The sequence below is a fragment of the Pleurodeles waltl genome, chromosome 12 (assembly GCF_031143425.1).
Source record: "Pleurodeles waltl isolate 20211129_DDA chromosome 12, aPleWal1.hap1.20221129, whole genome shotgun sequence".
Classification (NCBI taxonomy): Eukaryota; Metazoa; Chordata; class Amphibia; order Caudata; family Salamandridae; genus Pleurodeles; species Pleurodeles waltl.
This window is the reverse complement of record NC_090451.1, coordinates 616166771-616190677: the sequence shown is the minus strand read 5'-3', so window position 1 is coordinate 616190677 and position 23907 is coordinate 616166771. Positions and strand designations below refer to the sequence as shown.

The 23907-nt window shown below is 43.3% G+C and overlaps 1 protein-coding gene across 6 annotated transcripts; it reads left to right on the top strand.

The window, feature by feature from the left end:
• The first annotated feature begins 1704 nt into the window (after positions 1-1704).
• Positions 1705-20071, top strand: NHLH1 (nescient helix-loop-helix 1). 6 transcript variants are annotated; one of them, XM_069217909.1, is made up of 2 exons: positions 1705-1972; positions 15136-20071. In XM_069217909.1, the coding sequence occupies exon 2, from the start codon at positions 15330-15332 to the stop codon at positions 15726-15728; it is 399 nt and encodes a 132-aa protein (XP_069074010.1). In that variant the 5' UTR covers positions 1705-1972; positions 15136-15329; the 3' UTR covers positions 15729-20071. The 6 variants fall into 6 exon arrangements, with proteins under 6 accessions (XP_069074010.1, XP_069074014.1, XP_069074013.1 ...); XM_069217913.1 differs by having other exon boundaries at positions 1735-2077; XM_069217912.1 differs by having other exon boundaries at positions 1736-1972; positions 15139-20071.
• The last annotated feature ends 3836 nt before the right edge of the window (positions 20072-23907 follow it).

Below are 23907 nucleotides of genomic sequence, written 5' to 3'. Positions count from 1 at the left end.
AAAATATTTTGAACATCTCTGAATTATTTTAGGGACGTAGTAACTCGAAATTAGTTTGTGGAAGTTTTCTGGCTCACAATGTTTTGCCTCGTATTATTTATTTGCTACATTAAAAAAACACCGTGAATAGCGATTTGCATCTATTTGTTTAAAGAAAAGTCCTTGAGGCCCTCTACGTTGTTCTAATCTGACCGAAATTTTAAACAAGTCTCATAATCATTGTGGACATATGTCGTTTAGGACCAGATCGAATTGTTTTACGTAAGCAGAAGTTAGCATAAAATGTGTAACTCTGAAACTCGCAAGTGTCAAACCGGCAGCTAATTCACCTCTGCAGCTCAGTGGGTGGTAAACTTGTTTGGATAACATACAGAACACAGTTTGAAATCCGCAGAGCCGAATCGGTCGTTCATTCTTCACAGTTTGATAAAGAATATGGAATTGAGATGAGTGGTAATAATGCCTTTTAAAGCGACAAGCTAAAATTCAGATAAAAAGTTTCAAAGCGGTTGTTGCTGCGCTTATGTGGAGAAGTAGTGCTTTTAACTTAAGATTCCGTTTTATTTTCTAATGTGGTCCCTTTGGAAAGAACATTATTCCAAAGCAAAAAAAACTATAAAAATAATTACGTTTCGTGGACTGGAAATGTTCCATCGTATCTTTCCTGATTGTACGAATCTAGCACACTTTTCCGGAAAATTAAAGGAGCTGGTTAGGCACAATCAATTAAAAAATACATTGTTTTTTTGATGTATCGCCTGTTGCCACATTCTTGTTACTTTCCAGTCGTGCAAATATAAGATGACAATATATCATCTAGAACAACGGGACTTGAATTATAAACTTAGAAAGAAAGAAGAAAGGCCATGGTTGGAAAGGAGATCCGCACGCAGCACACAGACCGCGCTAACAGGTGCATTCACCTCCCCGCCAGCCCCTGAGCAGGTGGGACCATATTTGGTTATCGAAGTTAACCTAGTACATAATAGGATTTTAACTCACCTAAAGGTTGTAAACCAAATGAATGCACTAAGAATATTATTGTCTAGCGCACACACGCCACCGGGGTATCCTCATGGCGCTAGAGAACTGTTATTATGAACTTTTTTCCAGATATTTTTGGGGGACTAAGCATCGTGCTAGAATTCTCGCCGTGTACTGGCAGGTGGTGATGGGAAACGTCACATGTTCGATGTTAAGTAACTGCAGACCTTGGGGAAAGGGGGGCGGTTGGGTCGGCGGGGGCCCTGCAGAGCCTACGCCCCGGTCACGCTTTCGTTACACTGCTGCCTCACTTTAACTAACGGAGTTAATAAAACGGGTAGATTTGTCTTCTTTGCTGGGGAGGGGGAGTTTTGACCCGTTTCTATTATTTCTTTGCCTTCTGTTCTGCCCCTCCTTCTCTTTGGCATGGGGGTGGGGCAGATTTTCTACCCCCCTCCCCGATCTTTCCCCTTCCGTCACTTTCCCTCGTCTGTTCCTCTGTTTCTTCTTTATGAAATATGCATGTGGAACAGATGTCCACGTCTCCCCAGCCGTCCAGCTCCCCCTCCTCCGTCCCCTCCCAGCCCTCCCTGCAGCCCAATAACCAGGCCCCCCCTGCCCCCAGGGGCTTCCCCTGCCTGCCAGCCAATGGCCACTCTCAGCGCCGCTCGGCGGTGACGGGAGCTGGCACAGGGCGGCCAATGGGCTGGGGCGCCGGCTGGTGGGGTGGCGAGGGGTGTGCGCGCCTATAAAGAGGCAGACATGGCCGGGGACCCCAAGGAGGCTCGGCCGGGGCGGGAGGGTGCGTGCGTGTGCTGCGGAGAGCTTCAGAGAGGGCGGTGACCCGGGCGCCCTGCAGCTGACCCCGCAGAGCCGCGCTCCTCCTCCGCCGGGAGACGCCCGCCCGAGGCCTATGTCCGGGGTGACCTGGAGGCCGCCTGCCGAGGAGCCGCGGATGGAGCGCGCTGTGAGGTCGTAGCGCCTGCCGGTGAGTGTCCGCCGCTCCCGCCTGCGTGGCGTGTGCGCTGCGTCTGGTCTGTGTACATAAGCTGATGCCTGGAGAAACGCCTACCAGGAACTTCCCAAAGTGCAGGTGCGTGGTCCCATGTAGGAAAAGGAGTCGTGCGCCCTGCTGGGTTAATGTTTCCTTGACCAGCTATTTTCAATTTACAGGTCTGTCTGACGTATCGGTCTAATTTATCTGTCCAATTCACCTGCCTAATTTACCTGTCTAATCCATCACACGGATTTGGTGCAAACCTTACCTCATTCTGTTGTCTTTATACCTACCTATCTTTCTTCCCACCAATCACCCCACTTTTTTCAAGCTCTTCTTTCTCTCCCTCTGTCCTGCCACTCCCCTCTTTCAGTCTTCTATTCCATGGCCTTGTCTCGAATTCTCCTATCCTCCCTTTCCTGCATCTTTCTCCTTTATGTCTCTTCCTGATTTCCATTTCTCCCAAGTTAGCCCTTCCGGTCTTTCCTCTGTCTTTGTCCTTCCCCACTTTGTCTAGTATTTCTTTTCCTTCACCTTCAGTTTCCCTTGACCCCACCCTGTCATTGTCTCACTCTCTTTCCTCGCAATCTCTCTCTTTTTATTTCCGTGCCCTTTTCTGGAGTTTCACCTTCTCCGCCCCTTGCTTTCTCTCTCGTCTTTTCGTGTCCTTGCCCTGCCTCATCTCGCTCCTTCTCTGTTCCGAGCACTTTCTCCTGACTTCTAAGGCTCCCCCAATACTCATCCGCGCCTCTGCGCTCTGCCCGGGACGCGCGTGGACTTTTGCCTCTCACTGAAGCCTGTGGCTGCCTCGCGCTGCACAGCGCTGACAGTGAGCTCATCCCTACGGCTCTTTCCTTTGTCATGGACAAACGGGCTCCGCCCATCCCAAGACCACGTCCCAGGGGCACAGTCGTCACATGTGCTGGTGCTTGAATTAGAGAAGAATTTGGACAGTGGATTTTTATTGTACTACCTTGACATGGTTAGCCATGCCCACGTGGATAACACAAACTATTTTTAAAATCGCAATTAACGCCATAGGCTTGAAGCTTCATAGCGCAGTAATAATATGAGTGAATACTTCCCCAAACTAATTGTGCACGCCCCGCAAGGCACAAAGGCTACCTTGGGAGAGCCGGACTCTGCATCTGACTTTCAAACTCATTTCTGAAGCAGGTGCGCTTGCCTCCTGTGTATATATATATATATATATATATATTATTATTTTTTCAACAAAAGACTTATGTTCAGTCCCTGTTATCCAATCGATTAAATTAAATTGAATCGTGGCCCAATCCACAGATACCTTAGGGTGCTCAACGTGACCCCGTTGACGTTGTCACCTGGCAACCTGAGACCTTCATCACATCACCTTTTGCGCCCAATCATCTTCTACTTCCTGCAGCTAAGTCACCATCGAGACGGAAGGGGCCACGCCTCCTCAGCCGTCGCACTTTTTGTTGCTGTCAACACTGCAGAGGAAGGAAGTTCACTGACGATGTATCATGTTCACAAACAGGACGACGGCACCGATTTCGAGCGGCTGTCAGAGAGAGAGGGGCTCTGGTGATGGCTGGAAATAGAACGGACCGCTTGAGGTTGGCTTTGTGGGACTCCCTACTAACTCCTCTAAAATTGAACGTGTTTCTCGTGGACCTGTTGCCGACGCACTTGTATGTTTTAGGCCTTTGGTATAGATTGCTCTGCATCGCCTTCTGGCCACGTCAGGGCACCCTGATTCTCCGGTAGGGCAGATTTGTTGGGCAGCAACTTCCAACCTTAGCTCATGAGTGCCAGGTATGTGCCACATTTTAAGGAATGTCCCCGGTGCTTTACATGGGCATTCACTGTCAGGTACTATGACGCGCACTTCTTTAATTTAAAATGGGATGGAAAGCTATCCTCAGCAGCGGGCAATGCTTTTAATGGGCGAGTACCAACACGTCTCAGTAGTGAAAAGAAACTCTGTGGGCTTGAACACTGTATGAATAACTGAAAATCACTGTGTAAATGACTTCAATTTCGATTAATTGTATTTAAAGTGATGCTCTCTGGTTCTCCTAAACATGTGCCAAAAAATCATCTCTTTGGAGGTTATGATCGATATCACTGCAGACGTTACCTCAGTTGCCTCGCTGTACCTCTGCTGTTCCATTGTGCACTGACACCAAATGTTGTTAAGAATGCTAAATTTGTATCGTAGCTATGGTTTGAGAAAGTTAACCAGGTGTCAAAAGAGAGGCGATAAGCAAGGATTTTTCAAAGTAGGGCCAAGAGGACCGAATCCATGCCAGATTTTCTGAAAATCCTCTTTATATACATTTGCATATAACAAATCTATTTGGAGCTAATATACAAGGTCCATGGGTGTTCTGAAAATCTAGCATGCATTTGGATTTCCGGACTTGTACTGACTATTGATGTGTTAAACTGTGACAGGAACAACTATAGTAAAGCAGATTTCTGTCCCTAAGCTTAACCAGCATGTGTTGAACCTTCCCACTGTGTCACACTATATGCTACAAGTTGTAAGATTAATAGGAGGGATTTTCATAGCAATGCACTTGTGAAATACAAACCTTCTAAGATGCTTCCATCCAAGCAAAGGAAAGAACGTTTTTCTTATGTAGGATTGTACTACTCAAAATCAAGCCTCTGAATATCATGGTACAATAATATTAACGATAAAATATCATATACCTCATTTCAAAAGGTAAGTGCATATAGAGGAAGTATGGATTTACTACTCCTAACTCCACATCTACGTACCTTAAAGAGACATTTGTTGTAATGGTACATATTTAGTGCGTTAGGTATAGAAAATCTGTACTTACCTTTCAATAGTTTGTCCTCAATATTTCCCTCCCTCGATATTCTTGCTTCAGTATTCAGGTGCTCAACTTATGTAGGGCAACCCAAGCCTAAAGGTACCACTTTTCCTCATTTCAATAAGTACACAATTCATGCCCAGGTATACCTCACTTGATTTTATTTAATGGTTTATATTGGTTTGTAAAAGGGCAGAATATGTTTTGATGCTCACATTCTTGCTGACATGCACTATCTGACTCTCTTGCCTTGGGGTCAGGTCGGTGGTCAGACAGTCAGAGCAGCAGTTTGGGACTGAAGCTTTGGAGTCCTCATATAGGGCTTTCTGAGAAAAGAAGGCAATCCCAAGTTACCTACTTCCATGCACAAGGACCTCATCCAATCCGGATATGCTTTTTGCGTTTTGGGATTCACCATTTTATTGATCCCATTTCATGTCAGAACTACACGGTCCCACAATACAGTGAAAAAAACTCAGGAATGGATGAGCTACTCACTCACGATCTGGGATACTTGAGGGGTCCACAGAGAGGGTTTGGGTTCAGTTTGCCTTACGTGGTCTCGGTGTAAAGGACTAGTGCAAGGCGCAATGTTGCCTGTTCCACCTCAGACCAGAAAGTAGAATGGATAAATACATTTTCACAGGTCTATGCATGAGTCGCTTCTCACTTTTCAAGACTCTTTCCTTACAGTCTTGGCTTTAATGTCCTGTTAGAACCACTATAAAGTCACTATTACAATTAGAAGCCTGGAGCGGATCGGCTACTCATGCACGGACCTTGGAAACTCAAGAGCTCTGAATATTAGAGGTCAGGGCTGAGCTTACAGGTCTTGCATTACAGAGATGAAATGGGACACAGCCTATATCAATGTCTTCCATCATCCTTCGGCATGCTTTTGAAATGAGTGTTAAGGTTACCAGATGTCTCAAGGACACAGTGTTCCAGGGCAGCCTTTCCTACAACATCATCATAATTTCAGGTGCGAGTAAGTTGAGTTCAATTGAACTGAATCATGACTACAACTCCTAAAATAAACTGATTTGGGAAAATGCATTAGAGCAGTGGTTCCCAACCTTTTGACTTCTGTGGACCCCCCACTTTATCATTACTGGAACCTGCGGACCCCCACTGAATCATTACTGGAATCCGGGGACCCCTCACTGAGTCTTTATTGAAAGCATGGGATGAAATCTGTTAATATTATTTCATTTTCTAAGTATTCCCGGACCCCCTGAGGAGACGTTGCGGACCCCCAGGGGTCCCCGGACCACAGGTTAGGAACCACTGCATTAGAGCACTAGACACTCGGAGTCTTGTGATGTGAAGTCAATTAGAAAGATATTGTTTCTTTTACAAAATAACAAGCATTTTCAAATCCAATGGATCTGGGTTTAAAGTGCTAACACTTGCAGTATCTGCACAGTAGAAAGAGACACATGGGAGGAAGCCTTCAGGAAAAGACAGCGAGGACAACAGTTGTAATGCATCCATGCTGAGGTGCTAGCACGCAAAGTGAGGTTTGTTGAAAAGCCAGGGCTAGCTGACGATGCTGCGCATGTTGATCCCACGCGGTCATGAGTTTGGTGACAGCTGCAGGTACTGAGAAAACGTGAGAATCCAGCGAGGATAAAAGGACCCGGCCTCTCAATCCAGCCCCTTTTTTTGCGGAACACGCCCATACCCTAAAATCTCTAAGGCCACAGGTGTTCGGTTTGCAGTACGTGTGGCACAAGTGAGGCGTTTCACTGTGGCTGTGAAACTTTTGCAGGGAACCCACAATATGTGCCCGGATAATGTGTAATCCAAGTCGTCATACTATGTTCACAACCCTTTGTTTTTATTTGATACCCTCGCTTTTCCCTGTAGCCTAGTCTTGGTTTCGGTGGAAGTGATTGGTCATGCACGCGGTAATGAATTGTAACAAAAAAAATCCTTGCACGGGAAACACAGACACTTGACGATTCGGCGTGACGTGGGAGTCCTTTTAGTGCCAAGTTGCATAGTGCTTCTGGCGAAAAAAAGCCAGGACTGGTTGAAGGCAGTGCTTTATTTGTAGCTGTGATTGCAGGTGGTGGGCACCGGCACTCGATTTTGAGAACCAGGACTTATTTTATTATTAGACTTTGACCCAGAGCAAGAGCCAAAAAAAGAGAAAGAAAAATAAAAAAAATAATGAGTGACAAAAGGATAAATAACGAATAAGGAAGGATAAGGGGGTCGAAGAAGGAGGCGTGAGATGGAATCATTTCTAGGCAGCAGTGGTGTTTCCCACCCCGGCATTGGCTAGCACCCGAGGGCGGGGCCTAAGAAAGAATGTGCGCTCCTTTTAACACAGATTAACTACTGGCTGAAGATGTCACACGTGACAAAGGGGCCACTTGGTAGCTGTGGCAATTAGTACCAGACCTGGCCATTATTTGACAAGAGAAGTGAATAACACTGTGCTGAAGGACACCACCCCCTTCACTCTTGTTCATATTTAATCCACGACTTCCGGGAGGCCCTTGTGAGATGAATGGAAGGATTAGTGCGAACGGGCCAGGAGCAGGCAGGGCCACAAAAGAGCAGAGGCTGAATTAAGAAGTCACCTGGGGCGGTGCCCTGACAGATGAACGTGCGTGTGGGCAACACTTGACCAAAACTGCCTTGTTTAGTTCTTCTCAACGGAGCACTCGCAGCGGTTCAAAGCGATAGTGGTCAGAGTAGATGAAACACGCTCTACTGTCATGTGTCCATACTAGGGTGGTACATACTATGCTTAACAGACCCCGCCTCGCTCCCGTTCTGGGCTTTTCTTTTACACATGTTTGTTTTCAGGCGTCTTCATTCACTTGAATTAGGCTATGTCCCAGGACTGCCGCACTGCGTCCTTGACAATTTTGTGGCTTTGTAAGGGTGAGATGACTGAGGGGGAACCTGCCACGTTTCATTGCTCAGTGGCTAGCCTGCTCTTTACAGCCCCAGAAGACATTTATGATTTTCAATGTATGTGGACGCATGATGAAACATTTTACATAGTACTTCATGCCACAGTTTCAGAGATCAGGACTACATGTCCCAGAATGCAAAGGAAAACCAAACTGGGCTGTATAAGCTACTCACGCATTGATCTAGGAAACCTGAGAGCCCTGAAAGAGGCACAGGTGATGCTGATTCCAAGGTGGCCCATCTCAGATGTGAGCTTGTCACTTATCTCCGTGATTTACTTGGTATTCTGGTACCTGCAGTTTTGTTTTTCCCTTCCTAAAGCAAGTGTATTCAAAAGGGAAGTGAACAGAAGACTGAGTGAATAGCTCACAGCTGATACAGAACACTTGGCATTTCGGCAGTCTTTTTTTGTAATAAAAAATGAAAGCCCTCGGCTGCAGTGTCCTGTCTGTAATAGCTGTGTTTCAAGTAATAACCATAACATAATTAAAGGGTGTAATAATATATATATTATATATATATATACATTATACATATATATATATATATATATATATATATATATATATATATATATATATATGATTTTACTGTCCTTTGGTTTCCCAGCTTTCTAAACGGAAAAGGGGGGTTTAACCCGTAACACCGGTTAAAAAAAAAAACTGCACCTTTACATGTTGACTGCGGTTACTGTATGTCTTATGTCACAGAGGATACAACATCCCCACGCGGACTGTTAGTTTACAACCAAGTGCACTCTGGTGCTAAAAGTCTTGATTGCCCTCAATGAAACCATTTAGACTAAATAACCAGAATACAATGGGCTGTAATAGCGTAAGCAAAGTCCTGTACAATTGCTTCCTTGATGACAAGGCGCCATGTTGTAAGGTTACCACTTACAGAATATGAATCCTTCTTCCTTCCCACCATGCACTGTAAGCACGAGACAACTCATTCCATCACACACTCAGTCCCTTTCACTAGCGTCCCCCCTCCTTTAATAGCCGTGGGTCTCCTCAGTTAAGCAAAGGCTAGTGCAGAGAGCTGGCATCTCCTTAGTTTGATTTATCAACTAGGTCAGGCAATCTATGGGTCACTGTCTCCTTCTGTGGACAAAAGCACTAACCACATTATGAATAGGAAATAGATAGTTAAGGAAGACATGTGACTAATTCTTGCTTAAGACTCAGTTCCCTTAACTGCGACAGCTATCTACAAAGTTGCAAGCAGCACTTACTTAGGCGCTGATAGGACTTGGTCTGGGTGCTGAAGCTTAGAGGGCTCATAGACTCAAGTTCACACTCACCCCAAGAGTGCTTGTATTCCTTTGCAGCAAGGCTGCTTATACATGCTACCTTTTTGTGGCCAGTTGGAGTCACCATGGGTGTGTTGGTGGCCTGTAGACACCTACAGGTGTTACCGTCTTATGCATGAGATTAATTGTCTTCACTGTGGCTATCTGAAACCTACACATTATCTGCAGTTTTGTAAGTTTGTGTCTCAAAGTGGTCCAAAGCAAATGATCGGTGGTGTGTTTACACTATGCAAAACCTTTCAATGTAATCACAACTAACATTCATAGGTTGATAGAACCATGTTTTTTGTGTAGCTGGACAACATTAACACCCAATCTCTAAGTTTCAAGTTGTGTGCTATATAACTGGCAATAAAATTAGAATATGATGCAAGGCTGTCAACCTGGAAATGTAGTAAACTTTACTGTACTAAATTTAATGACATATTTAGTCGGCTTAACAGATGAGTCCATGTCAACAAAGACAAGGCTTTAGAACTTTTTACACCAACCATACATTGGTACACGTGGTTCACTTATTGTGGACCAAAACTACAAGTCTGAAAAGGCATCCTTTTATAAATAACAGTTTGGACCAGGAATACTTATGAGCCACATAGAGATCATTCTAGTTTATTCATCTACTCTCTGGATATGGCCTTCAGAATACACAAGAGGCAAAAACAAAGGACCAACCAGGCATTGTCTCCAAGCTCACTGCAACAGTGTGCTGGTTGCAAACATGTAGATGTGTGTTTGGTGCTTCATCTCTGTAAGGGATGCTCGAGCTCACAACCCCCCTGCTTTAATGATCAATCACCACGTGCCCTCAGCATATGGCAAGCAAGCAATTGTGCCACGCGAAAGGCTGCGCCATTGGGGAATCGGACCCAAGAGGAGGTGGGAGGAGCAGGAGTAGACAAAGGCGGAGGCTGAGATGGATCAATAGGGACAGGGCACAAGAAGACGGTTCGCCATATGTCGCTGTCCGCCCATACAGAGTTTCATGGGGGGGCAGGTTGTTTTCCTGTCTAAATCTTATAAAATCTAATAAAGATGGGAAGAAAAAAAATATGCAATGAAATCAGTAGTAAATGTAACACATGCTAGTTAAGGAAGGGAGAAAATATTTGTATTCAAAGGTTTGAAAAGAGGCCTGGCATCTAGGACACTGGGAAAGTCCTGACGAGGCTGGTGCTTCTGGAAAGAGTAGCTGTAGTCAGTCAAGTTTATTGTGCTTAATAATTCCTCAATTGAGTTTTTCTTGGGCTTTGGGCAAGCAATTACAAACCATCAACATATTTTTATTTCTTCCTATGTTGGCCTTCAATTCAACCAGTAAAACAAACATCCGTAAGCCTTATCAAAATATAAACAACATCATTTTATGCTCTCATTGGAACTATTGTACAAAAATGGAGTTTGAACAATCCTAGTTACTTTCATGCCAAATCCAGTATGGTTATGTTTTATTGCAAGTTCTCTGTTCTAAAGAAAGCATCCACTCTCAGTTCTACCCAGATCGTAGGCCTGTCTGTTGGAGTAGAAAGATATCCTCTCGCAGCTTACACAGGCGGGGATAGCCCTACAGCTGGAGGTTTTGCACTCAGCTGGAATCTAGGCCGCATCATTGAGACTCTTGTGAATATTAGACTGAAGAAAATCTAATTTTTTCTCCTCATGATGTTGCATTTCAGAGGTATAGGTTTATCTATTGCAGCAACATCCTCAACCCTTGCAAACATATGCAATGCTTGTGGGTAGACCACATGTAATGATTTACAGCCGTTCACCAACTGCATGAACAATTCCATTTCCGGAATGAGAATACTACACAGCCCCTCACCGAGGTTAGAAGCTAAAGTAAACTCAGCTTGTTGCGCATTCTCTGCAGAAGGACTGTGGCTTTAAACCCAACAGGACAAGACTCAGATTCTCTTTGTCCTCCCGGGGAATACCAATTCCTCACCAACAGATCTTTATCCCCACTCCCCTGCCTCCCTTGTACAGATAGACGTGGGTTTCCTGGTCCAGTTTCCTCTTCCCTGAATGGATTCCCGCGCTATATTGCAGTTGTTCACTCTACTGTGTTTGCCCCAATCCGGCCTTTATGGATTGTCCTTTGTTCGCTTCATATACATTTTACATACGTTTACCATATGTGGTGGTCCTTTAAATAGTGCGTGCCTAGGACGGGCGCATACAATCATCGTTAAGGTTACGCAGCAAGATTATACTCTCAAGGGAACGTTTTTAAATTGGTCCCTTCTACCTGAATGGTTGTTCCAGGTGGAATGAATCGCTCTGTAAAATTGTTCAGGCAACTGTGTGTGATGTGAAGGTCAAAGGAATCGAGACGGCACAAGCTTTCTCCCTTCTTCCAACTGAGGCGGTTTTTGAACCTCAGCAAAGCTGAATCAACCTTCCATCCTTACAAAGTCGGTTGAAGAGTATGAACTACGGTAGGTAATAGTAGTACTTTTTTAATTTACTGAGTATAGAGACGGCTGACGCGAGGAGTAAACGCGATATAAAAACAGGCGTAATATTAGATAAAGAAGAGATATTATGTATGAATACACGGTACAAGCTGTCCAGTGTGACCACAGTTTTCTTCTTTTCACCTGCTTGAAGAAAGCACCTGATAGTTCGGAAACAGGAAGAAAGGTAGGTTGCGGCGGAACTTCCGGGACCGGGCACCTGGTCCGGGTGGAGGCCCCCGAGCCCAGCCCTACTTTAAAATGTCTGAGAGAGCAGCTGCGCCGGCCCACATATGCTTGAGGTGCCAAAATGCGTGACATACGGCCTCATTTCATGCAGCATCCACTCCTCTCCTCCTCCCGTCCTCTCCAGGGCGCCGCCGGCAGTCTGTCGAGCCCCCCTCGCCCATCCACCACCTGTCATCCCCCCGGAGACCGTCCCAGAAAAATGCTTTTTATTTACATCTATATTTTCGAGCGGCAGCGGCCTTCTCTGGGGCCTTCGCGGTAGGCCCCGGGCGCTAAAAGTTGATTCTCTAATTTATACTTCGTGTCAGGTTTGCCTTCTGTCGCAGGCGGGAGGTTTTTCCTCATCACCGCGAGGGCGCGCGCTGCGTCCCATTGTTTCCTCTTTCCGGGGTGCCTGCCTCACTATATTAGCTCATCACTCACTTTGGCGTCGTGCGTCCTCTCTCCAGTTCCTGCCTCTTTCCTCCGTTCCTATCACAGTGTTGTTTCAAAGGGTCGTAGGGAGAGATCAACGTGAACGTTGATTATGGATCAGTAGGGGGGGCACTTACCCCAACCTTGTCTTCTGTTAAGTTGCTGCCTTCGGCCTAGGGGACCACAAAACAGGAACAGGAAGTGACCTTGCTGTGAGAACCTCTGTCTTTTCCAATCCTTGCCACTCGGTAGCTTCTTAGCGGGAAACAGGAAGCTGTAGAGAGGGTTCCGATGGGACAAGGCGCCAAGCCTGTGCTGTCACTTGGTTTCAAAGGATGTCTGACATCTCTTCCTCCACTGTGGCAATTTTAGTCATCCATAGTGGTCAAAAGGACTCCAGTATCCCAACAGAACACTTCTCCCTACATCATGTGGCACTCTGCGCCCCTAGTAAGCATCAGATATTGTCACTTCTTAAGAGGCTGGTGACTGCCTTTTGGATCAGGCAAGCTGATTGGCTTTCAGAAAAAAATACTCAACTTATTTCTACAGTAAACTCTTGTACAGAATTTAGAGGTGTTTGCTAACAGAAATTCCGCTGGCTTCTAGAGCAAGTCCTAATTCTAAAGGGGGCATTCACTCCACGATGGAGAATAAAAACGCCAGTGGATTCACTTGTGGATTAATAGTTCCCACAAGAATACTATAGTTTTTCATTAACTTAAGGCCATTGCGTTTTACAGTCACAAATTCACTTTTCTCTCTGTTTGATTATCCCTCCAGAGCTAGCTTTTCTCTTTCATCCTTTATCCCGGTACTCATTCGTTTGTGTTTTTTTTTATTCCCTTTTCTCAAGACGCTCTGTCTGAAGTGCACCGCTCTAGTAGCTAACCTTGTACTTTTGCTCCATCTTCTAGATATGTTTCAATATCAGTAATAGAACTGAGCAGTCAGCATGAGGAGGCAAGCTTCGACATTTCCAGTGGAATTTTTGTCCCTGTCAAAACAAAACACTTTTATGTATCAAGAACCTTTTACTTAACTCAATATTTCCCATACCCTCAACATACTCACAAAATAGTGTTTAGGGCCAAACGCCTTCTCCTGTTCAAGGATTAAAAGATACTATTTTGAGTTCACATTATATAATACAACAATGAGAATTCCAAAATATAGAAATCTCAAATTGAATGATAGGTTAAGAATGTCTGCGAGGCTCATCCAGTCTACCAGTTCCCTCTTACTTAGTGGCACACGGGGAAAGACAGGAGCTTCACGTTTTACCCTGTGCTTAATCTTCACTCTTACAGGTTCTTTTGATACCTTCTTCATTCCTCACTCACTGTTTTCATATCTTCCCTACTTTTTCTCTCGTTTTCTCTCTGGGTAAAAGCCTGACAATGAAAAATAAGCCCTGTCCCAAAAATGAGTGCTGGTAACTACCACCTGCCCAAAATACACACTGATGTTATCTGCATCAGCCCTACTATTGCTGCCCTATGTATGTATTATACATTTTTCTTTAAGTGCCGTTTCACCTCAAACTCTTCAGTTTTTTTTTACATCCCCTGAAATTGCTATTAAAACTATTATTTTTTACTTCTCTTGCCTCATATTGCCTCTGTGTCTGAGACCGTCCATCCTATTCTTCAGCAGATATTTGGAGTAGCCCTGCCTTCTGCTTCCCCACTCCAGTGAAGTTCAAGAGCAATAGTGTAAACTATAGTGATGATTTGGCCCACTTCAGCCGTAGGACTTGAGTTTCACGATTTGGGTCCTTAAATCATACTTTGCCCTACCTAGGAGGCAAGCCTTTTTCAGTTTTGGCTATGCTCTAGATAGTGTCCAAAACCCATTTCTAGAGTTGTTTAAAAAAGTTGGTCTCCATAGTTGTTTGTATCCTAGACACCCACAACCACCAGTTAAGTGTGTAATAGAGTCAGTGGGTGATGGCCATATGAAGGACCTGTTTTGTGATAACACCGGTTATGTGTTTTCTGGTTGAGCATGCCTGGCGAAGAGAGGTACAATAATATAAGCCAGCACATAAATATTTATGACTTTGCGCATGAATTATGCACTTGCCAAGATGCATAAATATTTATGAGCTGTGTTCTACATCGCAGCCAGCACACATTTCTTGCCTCCGAGGGCAATTCACCCGGATGTGCTCTAGCCGGACATCGGTGCCATCAGAGCACCAAGGAAGAGTGTGCCCTTGCCCACAGAAGGGGGTTCGTAGCGTTCCTAACTACAGAAACTCCACTGGTGAGCCAACGGGGTCCTTCTCACTTTTTTGACCCTTGCCAAATAGCCCAACAGAGAACACAAATAACATACCACCCTTAGATGTGATGCAAAATTTGTATATACCTAACGAACTGCACTATTCCATGTGACACCTATAATCGCTCCTCACTTTTCATTCCTCCTCACGTTAAATTCTACTACAGTTTTACGTGATCGTATTTGCGAGTTGGGGACAGAGGCCATATCTACTTTATATGTTAAAGAAAGCTGAGAGCAGGTTATATGGTAACAGATCAAAAGCACTTCGAGAAGGTCTTGGAAACTTGCTGTTACAATTACTCCACCAGAATTCTGTACAAGCCAGAAGCAGTAAAGCGATTGTGTATGTCAATGAGTTACTTTAGTTTAACCAAAGAGGTTGACAAAACATATTTTTGTGTGTGGTAGTCTTTATTTTGAATTTTTTGAATTTAAGTTTTTAATAATTGCTAAGTACTTTGTTTATACTTTCACATTCTTGCTTCGTGTTTGGCATTACTTTTCCCAGTCGCAAACCTGTTCGCTTCTTATTATTTTGTCTGATTCTTTTCTTACCCCTAATTTTCCATATATTTTTTGTTTCTACTTATCCTTCTGTTTTTTTCTTTGCTGATTCCCCTCATTTCTTTGGATTAGGATTATAATGATTGCATTTCTCTTCTTTTCCAGAAGACCCTCATCAAGGCAGCCGCATTACGAACTAGAAAGAAGACCCGGTCTTTATATAGATAACACTGTGAAGAATACTTCTGAAAATATTTATTTATTTATTTATTTTATGACTTAGCAAAGTTTTTGTTTAATATACCCCCACTTTTTATGTTGGAAATCATTTTTGTATCTGAAAATCAATAAATACGAAAATGATGTTAAATTCGGAGCAGACTGAGCTCGATCTTCCCCCCACACACTCGGAGACAGAATCTGTCTTTAGTGACTGCGGAGGCATGGGTGGCCTCAATGATTCCGGGGGCATTGGCATGTGTGGGGATACCCGGCTCTGTGACTCCGGGGACCTGGTGAAGCGCGAGCTCCAGCACCTGACACGGGAGGAGAGGCGCCGGCGCAGGCGCGCCACGGCCAAGTATCGGACAGCGCACGCCACACGGGAGCGGATCCGTGTGGAGGCCTTCAACATGGCATTTGCTGAGCTGCGCAAGCTCCTGCCAACCCTTCCTCCTGACAAGAAGCTTTCCAAGATTGAGATTCTTCGGCTGGCTATCTGCTACATCTCTTACCTAAACCATGTTCTGGATGTCTGACCTCCAAACTGTGCAACACAGGCAGGAAGCTCAAAACCTGCATCAGCGGAAAGATGGTCAGGTTTTCTCCTGCTTTCCTGACTGTTAACCAATCTCTAAGACACACCTGAATGTGGATGAGAAATGTCTCTGACCTCTCTCCCTTTTCCTTGTGATATCTCAAATGACATATGTACTCTTCCTTTTTTCCACGGTTCAACCTCCAGCCGAACCGACCGACTCCATACGTGGAGTCTGAAGTTGCACTTGTCGGCCTCACTACCTTAAGGCAATGAGGGTGTAGGTTTCAGCATCGTCTTCATTTTCATATGAACCTCTGTTGACTATTTCAGACATCAGCCCACATTGAGTTCACCTTTCACCATAGTGGAATTCAAGCACAGAGGCCAACAGCAGGAACAAACACTGTGAAACAAACACCAGCAAGAGTAAAGTCTGTAGACCAAATGACTAATTTTTATGATGGCATGTCTGAGGACGGTCAGTTGTCACAATCACACTCATGCTTCCTCCTCGTAATGTGAAATAAGCTGACGTGTGTGCAAAATCTTCTAAGGTGATGGTACGCTTCAAAAAAGTGTTCTCCTAGGTCCTCGACCAACCAGCAAATACTTTTAGGAGATGACCATGAGACTAAAATATGAATAATGTTTCGACTGGTTACCGTTTCATATGGACCAGAATGCTACATTTACCAAGATGCTGTAATTGTCGATTTCACATTTCTCGTGTCTACTTCCCATGCTCTTTTTCTTCCGAGAACTGATGGCAGTAGATTCCAGTTCAGATCAAAGGCAACGCTTGAAGAGTCAAAACTTCACAGGCGGGAATACCTTAGTGACAGTTTTCTGTAAATGGGTACATCACATAAACCTCACCAGTGACCACATATTTGATCATGTCATTACCTAGTGAACAGAGCTGTCCCAAAGTACAACTGATAGGTTGGCCAAGTTCCACACCAGTGTAATCAGTTTTTAATAAGTGAGTTGTAAGTATGTGGTATGCATACACTATATAGTGCGCACCTAACCAAAAAGGGTGGAGCCCTGGACAGTGTCTAAGGCAAATACACAACGTGTGATTGGAGAGGTAGCAAGTTTCTAAGAGGGAAAGTGGTCTGCTGCTGCATTATGGTGTAGTGTTCAGTAAAGCGACGACTGTACAAAGCAAGTTTACAGCAGGTACCCAGCGCCAGCACCAACACAGATGTGTCATGCAAAGGGATTGTTGCACTTAAAATACCATTCAAAAAGTCATAAAGCTTAGCTTTTGTTTTGGAAGCCTTGAGCTTTGCACCACCTGGAAATCCAAATTCTAGTATAACTCAAGTTATAGCAAAGATAATTATATGGGCTATTGGAGGACGAGTGGTTTGAAGTTAGAACCTGTTGTAATGCACCGCTCTGTTTTGTTTGGTTGTATATCACAATCAGTAATGCTAACCTCCCTATATCATAGAGGGAAAGCATATCTGGAAGTACAGATTTACTATTCTTAACCCCCATCTACTCCCTAAAATAATATGGCGGTATTAGGTATATTGTGCGCCAATATAAGTGCAAGACAATAATAAAACTTTTACATTTAGGTAGAACACCCGTTGTTTTCTTGGCAGAGCAAACAAATCCTGGGTTTATAGATGCTGTCTTCCCAATAGAGACATTGGGAGCTTTAGAGATGAGTCAGGGGTCTGTGATAGGTCAGGGGAGAAACCCCTTCTAGTGGTCTACCTTTCGGCTCCAGTGACTCTTGAGAAGTTCGGTTCCACAGCAGTTTCCCTGATTTATCAAATACTCCATAACAGTCTATTTAAACCAGACCACAACCATAACTACAGTGACTGACTGGCAGCATCTTCCTGGTATTAGTGAGGAAATTGTGTGCTTTTTGTTTTAAGAGTATCTGCTACACAGTTTTTTCACCGAAGTACATGACTATATGTTTTATTGAAAGACCTGACTTTCTGGTAGCTGGAAGACTACCTATCAGTCAAAAACTCTAGAGCCAGGCATGTATAATTATGTAAAGTATCCATCAACGGAACTGTGGGACTTGTAGTCAGGTTTCCGTGAATCACAATGCACATTAGCCAGCTGACGCCTACAAGATTTGCTTTGCTAGTGGTTCCATAAGCAACTATTTATCCAAACTTTTATTTCTAAACTAAGAATTAGCTGACCTTTGAATCTACAGTCCAAGGGAATAGGAGAGCCATTCCAATATATCCTTTGTTATGAAGCAAGTGGTCAAAATCATGGCTGCTATGTCCAAAAATCACATCTCTGTCAGTTGTTGAATTAGGGTCTGATGTCAGTAATGTATTCCAACCGAACCGCATGTGACCGAATCCTGAAGATGTTTAGACAGATTTTTAAACTACAGTAACCTCAGGCTTGCCTTAAAAAAGCTGGGATAACCGAGGCCAAAAGTAACGGAAGTAACTGACATTGTTATTATTTTATTATTAGTCATCGCTATTTCCATCACTACAATGTCTTCTTATTTTCACACATAGAGCACTGGAGCTGTGCAGGCCTCTTTATTATTGTACTCACAGTGAGACAGAGCAGTTATGACACTGTACCTTATGTTATGAGGAGTACATGATTAGGAAATCATAATATCCTAACTGATCCTGATTCCATGCATGTGGGGTCATCTTGTGTATTCCATCGTCTTCATAGTCTTGCCCTGTGATCTATTGAACTAGCCACTGAGTGCATTCTAGTGCCAAAAATGTGAATTAGTTACACAATCAGCGGCTATCCTGAGCATCTGGTATGGATCTGGCCACCGTAGACCAGTGATGAATAGACCAATGTTACAAGTTGCTTTCAGGAGAGATTTTAGGCCCATCATTCACATCTATACACAGAAGACATCCTTTTTTTTTACCTATAGCTCTACAGTGCACAGTACCCTAATATGAACTCTAAAAATATATCTTGCAAAAGTTTAAACACTGCCTGGAGACATTTAGACTATTTTGTGGGTGGTGAGGACCATGCGCTCATCATAACCTGGAATAAAAATCAGATAGGTGTGTACAATACATACCAGGTCTCCCACATCTGGTTGGCACTCAGGGTGGTGAAATTCGAGCAAGAAACCTAATGGCTTGTGGTCACACAACAATCAAGCCCTGCAAAAACTTAACAAAACAACAAGTGGCTACCCAATATCGGTAACCAGCTAATAAGAACGCACTGCCAAAGCCACTTGCCTGAATGTCGACCAACTTCGCAGATTCATGCAAATCTGCATTTGATAAAGGAATAAAAAATAATGAAATTAATTTGAAGGGATCAAGGAGAGAGAACTAAACATGCAGCAGGCTGCCAAGGAGAGAGAAACGGGTACAATGTAGTCCTTTCTCAATCTAAGTGCACAAATTAGTCAGCATTGTCTTTGGCATTTGTTAACACAAGAGCTGTCAAACAATATTAATACTGAGAGTGGATATAGTTAACCATATCATGTCCCTTTTACACTGGAAATGACTTTCCAGTAGTTAGAAACAGAAATCTACTTGAAAGACTCCATCTTGACTCCAGATACACCCAGAACAGCTCCATTAAAACTGATTTGGTCGAAAGGTGTTCTGAAAACCCACATCATCCTGACCATCACATTCTACTAAATTTTCATTGTTGAACTGACCAGTGAGGTTCACCATCTCCAGTGACATTCACGTTAGATACTAAACTAATGGTCATTGCTTAATGTGAAAAAAGAAGTGCATAGGCAAAAAGCATTTATTCAAAGCCGGCACTGTCATTCCCACGATTGCTGAATACCAAGATTAACTAGTTTTGTCGTGCCTCACACTTCCTGTCTCCTTATCACATTGGTGCAAGTTCTTTTTATCCATGCTTCGTCCCTTTGTCACTGTTTGGCTACCTTTCCCTTCTCACCTCTTTATCTCTTTTCTGCCTTCCACTTTCTTGCATTGTCTCAAAATTTGAGAATCAAAAATAGGTCCCTGTCTGCAAAAATGAGTGCAGGGGTTCACCACCTACAACCAGTGGCACAAATTGAACACTGCTTATGTGCAGCCTCCACTGACTATAAATGCTTGCCTGAGGACTGAAAGTAGAATATTACATTGTCTTACTTGCCAAGGGTCTGCTTCAAAGCGTTACGTGTGGGCTTGTGGTAAGCCACCGGCTATGGTGGGCAGGAATTCTCTATCAACAGCAAAACTTTTTACGATCAACCTTCACCTATCACATATGTTCAGCATTGTAGCACCCTATGCACTTAATGCCTTTGTGTGTTGTGTATCCATGAACTCTGTGCAGTACATTATTTATTCAAATACATATTCAGAGGTGTATATGTTTTCATATTTTGTAGCCAGGGAAGATTAACATGATTCTAGCTATTTCTTGTCATCCTTTGCATCTAAAAAAATTTCTGTACCATAAAGATATTTATTTATTTTATTTATTATTTATATACATCATTATTTATTTGTGTTGTGCACTTTTATTTTTAAAAAAAGACAGGTTAAATCTCCGAACTTAACAAAATGTAAATATTGTATTAATGTATTTTCAGTGTTTAGAGTACTCAAGAACTATTATCTATAATAAATATTCCTTTAAAATTTTGCCTTTATTTACACATTTCGCTGGACAAATACATTTGAAAATGTGAATGTAAAGTTCTTACTTTTTTAATTTCTTTTTTTTAACTAAGGTGCATCTAATAACTCTATTTATAAAATCTGAAAGTAAAATTAATACTGTACCCTTTAAACAAACAGTTCTCCAACAAATTTAAGTTCCTCAGTGGCGACTGAGCCATGCAGCATCAATGCTTTGTTAATTGGCTTAAGAGTCACAGTTAAATTGCAAATTCACATCCAAGTCAAACTTAAGGTTCCTTCTGATTCACGCCATATGTTTCAATCAACTTCAATGCCTTTGAGGTATCAAAAAGCCTGATGTGCCCTTTTACTCTGACTCCGAGAAAATTAAGTGGCATCACATTACCAAAATGATAGGAGTGGTTGAAATGACATCTCACACCATTTGACACTGCGGTATCTCATGAAGTGACATCACACAACCCTAACTCACTTAATGAGCCCTTTGTTTAAACAGTAGTAATTTAAAACATTTTCTTTTTCAATATCTATTTACGTCCCACTCTAATATATTTCTGGCTTTAAACCAAGCACCCCACCTCTTCTCATTTACAGAACTGCTCGACATCTGCAAGATAGTTTTGCTCATTTTGTACTCCCTGAGTGTAGCTTGTAATCATCCAGGATGACATCATTATGACCATACTGTGGAAAAAAACTCACAGATGGCGATTAGACTGTACTTCGGAAATGGATCATGTGTTGGAAATTGTTGGAACAAAAGCTTTGTGAAGCTGTACCACCCTGCCCTGGTATGTGTTCTGGAGAGGCCTATGTTTGTACCCTCTATGAGCTTGACAACCATACACGCCCACAAGTTGATCTCCCATCTTCCAAAATGGCGACCTATTTATTCCTAAATCCAGAACCATCATCCCAACACTCGCAGTCCAAGTGATATTGCTGGTTGAAGTTGCTGTCACATTTAACTCCTTCTGAGCTAGTGGCCAGTTGTTCAGTGTCACTTTCAATCAGTGGGTGTCTTCTCTCTGCAGGGTCGGACTGACCTATAGGGCAAACAGGCGGTGTCCGATGTAGGCCAATTTTATAGCCTGCTGGTCCAGTTTCTACTGCTGATTTCCCTGGTATTAAAACAAACAATTGCGTGCAACAAACTCAAATCCTTGTAGCCTTACATAGCTTGCAAAACAGGCAGCATGTCTTTTTACAAATGTCACACTGTCTCAGGTTGCAAATATGGGCCACTTTTTTAGCTACCTGATTATTATAGGCCACTTTTATTTTGGTGTCAGGGCCTGTTTTCTGTCCTAGTCCGACCCCTTCTCTCTATGGTTGCTTTGCCACCGAAAAAAAATCTTCACCCTCACTGAAATGCTTCACCATCTTTTCACAAATAGAGGTGGAAATGACATATTAGTTTGTATCTGACCCTGGATTTGGGTCTGAATACGAAGGGCTGATAATCCTGCTTTGTGGACAAACTCCCAATTTTGACTGTGGCTGACACCAGATTACAAGTCAGCCGGAAAAGAGAGCAAAGCATCATTCTGGACACATCCGAACGAGGGAAAACATGCGATTGGTGTGCGATCCATCATTCTGAAGTCTACAACTATGACTATGGTGCAAATCCTATACAAACAGTAATTGATGCGCAGTTTGCACCTGCAGTTGTGCAGCCCTTGTAGTTAGGGCCTTATTGTCCAGTGTAACACGAGACTGCAGTGAATTGGACTGTAACCACTACTGTTCAACAGTGGTATTTCACTTTACTACCTGGACACAGCAACGAAGTGTGCAGAGGATCCTGAGGATGGAGATCCTATTGTTTTGAGAGGGAGAGGTTATTGCATAGCCATTTGAAGTCTACAGGTTGAACTCTTTTTTACAGGAGCAACCTTTTAATCTAGTCAAGAAGAACAAGGGTACCTACATAGGAGATATATATATATAATTTAATAGATTTTAATACTCAGGGATATCAGTAATAAGCAAAAAGCTATATATGAAGAGAGCGTGGAATAAATTCACATCACTCCATTGAAAGAAGAATGAATGAATAGATGGAAAGAATGCATCATAAATACTTAAAAAGTGCACAGTGACCTGTACACGAGACAGATCAGAAGATGCTAATCTGTCATCATTCTTTAAAAGCCAGTTTTTAATAAATGTATATGATTTGCGATAACTGTAAGAGAAGGAGGGAGCGTGTATCATCCTTTGGCTGCTGAACATGAAAAGTAGCCACCACCCAAACTGACACTTGAGTACCTGGGGGAGCCAAGTGCTTAGCGGTGTTCCAACTAAGAGACTGAAGGAGGGGGGGGGGGGTAGTTATTAAAATGTGAACAAACGAATATGTGTCCGAGGCCATATCGGCTTTGTGACAAATTCACCTTGCATGAATACCTTCTCTGAAGATATTCCAAGTTTCAAGATTTTCCAGGAGTACCAGACACATAACCAGACTTTGAATGACTTTAATGAACTAATGTTAACATTTAGGAGAAACCTGGTCCTTGGCGTTACCATATTTGATTCTAAATTTACCATCAAATGGAGAGAGGCTAGGCAGAATCTCTCGAAGTAACGTCAGCAGGAAATTGCACACCAAAGTACCCTTTGCTAACCAGGTTTGAATGAAAGGTTGTCATCAATTAATATGCCAACATTTGCAGCTTGGAGAAAAGGAAGTGTTGGAGATTCCATAAAGGGCGCTGCCAAAAGCTATACCATAAAAGTGACACAGTACCAAACAAGAGGAACTCTATTTTATCCATGATCATTTGGGATGATTCTCAACCATCCAGGCAAAGAGTTCAGAAAAGCATTAAAAGACTGGTAGACGAGTGGAAGAAACAAAACACAATTTGTTTATTGAAGCACCAGCACTGACATTGAGAGCCACAAGATCTGATAAGGGGTGCTAGGGGAGCCGTGTGTATAATAAAGTGGGGCAGTGGAGGAGGTCAAGGAAGAGACCTGAGGAGCCGTGTGGAGATGGAGGGCCTACTCTCTATCACTGAGAGTGGACTCCAGACATTGAAGGTTATCATGTCTCACCCTGGTACTTCTAATGGAGGGGTGGGGGGATGGGATGAGCTGATGTATCCAAAAGGATTAAGGCCGCCATATTTTCAGGGTACGAATGAACCATAAACAGGTCCGCTTTGGTCATCTGGCCTCTCTGGCATTTACCAGTTACTACAGTTCAGGTGGCTGATTACAGAGCAAGATGAGCTCTAGGACGTCAGAGCTTCTCTTGGCCCCATTCGAGCTCTGGCCTCTTTCTGTGGGGTCTCTGGTTTGGACAATTTGGCTAAGGTTAATGTTGGTTTCTAATGTGACACTGCCCATAAATCATCTCTGATGACTGCAGTCAGAGATATGGAACTACATTCAGAAGGGCACCCAATTTGGGACACATCTAACGAGGGGAACAATTCTGTATAGTAGGTCAACCGCAGGTTAACTCCAACTTCAATATAGACACCAGTGGTAATAGGTAAATTGGTCTGATTCAGGTTGAACATGTCAAATTGAACAAGGGCTTTCATCTAA